This window comes from Echinops telfairi, unplaced genomic scaffold (genome assembly GCF_000313985.2).
Source record: "Echinops telfairi isolate 266 unplaced genomic scaffold, ASM31398v2 ScPeMD7_7473;HRSCAF=8511, whole genome shotgun sequence".
Taxonomy (NCBI): domain Eukaryota; kingdom Metazoa; phylum Chordata; class Mammalia; order Afrosoricida; family Tenrecidae; genus Echinops; species Echinops telfairi.
The window spans coordinates 9,171,496-9,176,134 of record NW_022111377.1 but is presented as its reverse complement, the minus strand read 5'-3'; the positions used below and the strand labels follow the sequence as shown (position 1 = coordinate 9,176,134).

Below are 4,639 nucleotides of genomic sequence, written 5' to 3'. Positions count from 1 at the left end.
TATGAATATGTATATATTAATAAGTGTCCTGGTTTTGCTTCTCTAGAGAACCCTGCCTAACACAACTCTTAAAAGGCACAGGTTGAATTAGCCTGACAATGAAAGATATTATTCATGTTGACCAATTTAACTTTGTGTGGAAATAAGGGTCTTGCCTGAATGTTTCCCCCCCCTTGTTAAATACAAGGAACTTTATTTCATGTATAACAGATCCTAAAGAAAGCACATTTTAAATTCCAATGCATTTCTTTTATTCATACTTCCATCAAAAACTTTGCCCGACTTCCTCATAGTCCTTCTCCAGGGCTGCCAAATCTTCCCTGGCCTCTATGAATTCCCCTTCATCCATACCTTCTTTAATGTACCAATGCACAAAGGCCCGCTTTGCATACATGAGATCAAATTTGTGGTCCAGGCGGGCCCAGGCCTCTGCAATTGCCGTGGTGTTGCTCAGCATACAGACAGCCTGCTGGACCCTGGCCAGGTCCCCTCCTGGTACCACAGTGGGAGGCTGATGGCTGATGCCCACCTTGAAGCCAGTTGGACACCAATCTACAAACTGGATAGAGTTCCTTGACTTCAGGGCTGCAATGGCAGCATTTACATCCTTTGGAACCACATCTCCCCGGTACAACAGGCAGCAGGCCATGTACTTACCAAGCTGAGGGTCACATTTGACCAGCTGGTTGGAGGACTCAAAGCAAGCAGCAGTGATATCTGGCACAGAGAACTGCTCGTGGTACACTTTCTCAGCAGAGCTGATGGGCGCATAGGTTGTCATGGGGAAATGTATTCTTGGGTAAGGTACTAGGTTGGTCTGGAATTCAATTAGGTCCACATTCAAGGATCCTTTAAACCGCAGGGAAGCAGTAATGGAAGATACCACCTGACTGATGAGCCTATTAATATTGGCATAAGAAGGGCATTCCACACCAAGCTTACGCTGGCAGATGTCATAGATGGCCTCATTGTCCACTATGAAGGAGCAGTCTGAGTGCTCGATGGTAGAATGCGTGGTGAGGATGGAGTTGTAAGGCTCAACTATAGCAGTGGAGATCCGGGGGGCTGGGTAGACTGAGAACTCCAATTTAGTCTTCCTGTTATATTCTATCGAGAGTCGCTCCATTAAGAGAGATGTAAATCCTGACCCAGTGCCTCCTCCAAAGCTTCGGAAAATCAAAAATCCTTGAAGTCCAGTGCACTGTTCTACCTGGGAGAGGTCAGTGGGATGTGAGAACACAGGCAAATAAATCCAGATGGAATCATTATGATGGTAGGATACAACCAGTCTCATACTGCCCCTACCTCCCCACCACCTTCTCAAAAAAAAAAAAGCTTTCAAAAAGGATTGGCTTACCATTGTTAAACAAACAGATCTACTCTGAAATATAGCTGAAATCTAGAGTTAATTCAGTGCCTAAGAATTTCACTATAAGCAAAAGACACACACCCAACTGCCTTTCACTGCCTTCCATGAATGTATCTGTATATGCTCTAAAGCAAAACCTTGTATCCAGAACAAAGTCCACCATGTGACTAGCAAAATAATTTTTTCCTTCATTAGATACTTCTCATTTCTATGCCCAATCTTCTGTGCTATGTCAAAGGTACTGTGTTACCTAATGGTCATGTCAAACATCAAAATTCTTCCTAGGCATAGGAGTCCATTGATTATGGTCTTCAAAGAAGAATGAGTTTGGAGAGAGACCGGATGATCTACTTCTTAAAGATCACAGCACTTAATGGAGCACTATGTACTCTGGCACACGTGAGGTCACACTGGGTTGGAAATGATTCAACAGCAACTCTGGGCTTTGATTTTAAGTGAAAGGACTCATCTCCAGGTAGGGTGTGCCTCCTGTGACTTTACAAATGAGGGTTGCTATTTGAAAATGACACATTTTGAAGTGCTTGGACATCCCTGGACACCTGATAAACTCTACATTAGGAGATTGGGGGTGGGGAAGGTTGGCGGGGGCCAGTGGGGTGGTAGGGAGGCTACACAGCAAGTGTAAAGGCTCCTTATCCTTTCCTGCACAACGAAGTGTAAACAAAGCTGAGTTTAGGGCCCTGGGGGTATCATCCATGGGTATCACTGAGATAGTCCAAGGTGACAGAGTGGGTGGGACTGATGTGGTGGTGGGTCGTTGCTGTTACTAGGTGTCCTCGAGTCAATTCTGCTCATAGTTACCTCATGTGACAGAGTAGAACTGCTCCGTAGGGTTTTCCAGGCTGTAATCTTTATGGAAGCAATTCCCCATATCTTTTTCCTGTGGAAATGCTGGATGGGCTCCAACTGCCAGCCTAACTATTGCATCACCAGGACCCCTTTTGGTGGTAAGTCATGCTGGTGATCCTTGGGAGGAGTCCTGGTATGAAGCAGAAGCTCCCAGGCATGACCCCATCTACAGGGAAGAAAGCTACTTACCAGCTTCCGGATCTTCTCTAACACAATGTCGATGATCTCTGGCCCCATGGAGTGGTGGCCTCGGGCATAGTTGTTTGCAGCATCCTCCTTTCCACTAACGAGCTGCTCTGGGTGGAAGAGTGAGCGGTACTTCCCTGTACGGATCCGATCTGTCGAAAATGAAAGGTCAGTGCATTCTGCTTAACTCCCCTGTTTTAACTCTGGTCACCTTTCATCCTGGCCCTCATTTTCCCCCCAAATGTTGAGGTAAAGGAATAAAATGTATACTGCTGAATTAACCATTCTTTGACTAAGGAAAAAAAGGAGCATTTCACACTGGTGGTGCAAAGGATTAAGCATTCAACTGCTAACCAAAAGGTTAGTGTTCAGTGTCCCTCGGCAGCTCTGTGGGAGAAAGCTAAGTCACATGGTATTAGCATGAGTTGCAATTAGCTCAACAGTCCCCAAAAACAAAAACAACAAATTCAGGAAAAGATATAATTCCCTATATATATATATTGAAAATATGCTCTTCTACCATGCACTCTACGGCACTTTGATATTTTAAGGCAGATGTTTCTAGTTACAGAATAACCAACTGGCTACTACTTAGAAACATATAAATCTTAAAGATCGGCATGTTTTGAAAGAGTTTTTATTGAAGGTATGACAAACTCAAAGGCCTACATGACTCAAATTCAGTGAAAAAGACACCCATACCATCCTTTTAACTTTCCAGTCCTTCTTAGAAAATTGCATGCCTAACCAAATGTTCTCAACCAACATCTTATGGATTTCAATGGTCTTTCACTATTTTCATCCAGCGGCTCCGTAAGTTTCTTAACTACAATGTCATTGAACTCCGCTGCACTTGAATTGTCATCACTCAGAGCTATTTTACCTCCAATAGCTAAAACTTGCAAACTCCTTACTCTGATTACAATTTCCTTACATCCTTTTGGCTATGCCCTTGACCCTGCCCTTAACAATCTTTCCAGCCTCATCTTCCACTGCTCTGCTACACATATCCTAAATTCTGACCACACTGAATTTGCTAGACTTGCTGCGTGCCTTCGTACCTCTGTGAATTTGAAAATGCTATTTGCCCATGAAGAGATTGCGGTTAACTCCAGAGCTAGTCATATATCCTTCCTCAGTGCTCTTTTTGTTCCTTGTAGAAATAATAACGATGATTGTTAGTATTATTATTAGGTTGAACCACATGAAATTGACATTTGTTCAGGTCAGACATTGGCAATTTAATTTATTATTGTTGTTATACCTATTTACATTTCTATCATACTTTTTGGATTATAGGCTCTTTTAACAGAGAAATGGCATCATCTAGTGGTGATAAAAACCACTTTTATAGGAAGGTGTGGCTGCTCAGGTTATGTGCCCATCTGGCCAGGCTATACTTCTCAGTGGTTTGATGCACATGATGTGTATGGTATGAGGAGTCAATCCATTGAACAGGGAGTTTCCTTGAGGATGTAGCCTGTGTTCAGTATGCAAACAGATGTTCTGAAAAAGCTGTTCTTTTTCTCCACTCTTCATTCTCCTGGTCACCTTAAGCATCACTCAGCAGCTCTGGCCCTGGACCTCAATATCGAGGCCTGAAGAAGTCTCTAATCTGCCACCTGACCTGAAGATTTTGGATTTGCCAACTCCTCACAACCTTGGAAGGCAGGCAGAGGCTGACCTGCCTATTTTCAGGAGTTCAGCTCCTGCAACCACATGACCCAGCAGGTCTTCAGCCTATTGTCTGACCCACCTTTTTGGGATTTGCCAACCCCACAATTGAGTGAGCCGTTCCCTTGACGCAAATTTCTCTATGCACATATTTATATATGCTTCACTGGTTTAGCTCCTCTGGAGAACCCAGATTAAGAAAGAAGACAAATTTAGACTTAAGCTTAGTTCTATTCTCTGCAACTCAGGATCGTAGACAGATTTCTTAATCTCTCCAAGACGGCTTCCTCATCTATAAAATGAGGGGGGGAAAATAACCAAACTGACAGAGTTGCTGAGATAATTAAAGAAAATATTCACACAATTCCTCAACTAACGGATAGTAGCCTTTATTGTCAAGGGCAGGAATCAGTATTTATTCACTTTGATACTCCCACCAGCTTACTGAAATAAATCTTTATTGAATGATGTCAAACTCTTTCTCAGAATAACTTTGCATCCATCAGCCTCTCCACATCCTCAGCACCAAAATTAATTTCA

General features: G+C 43.1%; 1 protein-coding gene across 1 annotated transcript in view; it reads right to left on the bottom strand.

Moving 5' to 3' along the window:
- Nucleotides 1-265: 265 nt before the first annotated feature.
- The window catches only part of TUBAL3 (tubulin alpha like 3), a 15,683-nt gene continuing 11,309 nt past the window's right edge, over nt 266-4,639 (bottom strand). The window contains exons 2-3 of the mRNA XM_013007250.3: nt 2,429-2,577; nt 266-1,210 (exon numbers count right to left, since the gene is read on the bottom strand). Coding sequence (XP_012862704.1) covers nt 266-1,210; nt 2,429-2,577 — 1,094 coding nt within the window. The remainder of the gene's footprint in view (nt 1,211-2,428; nt 2,578-4,639) is intronic.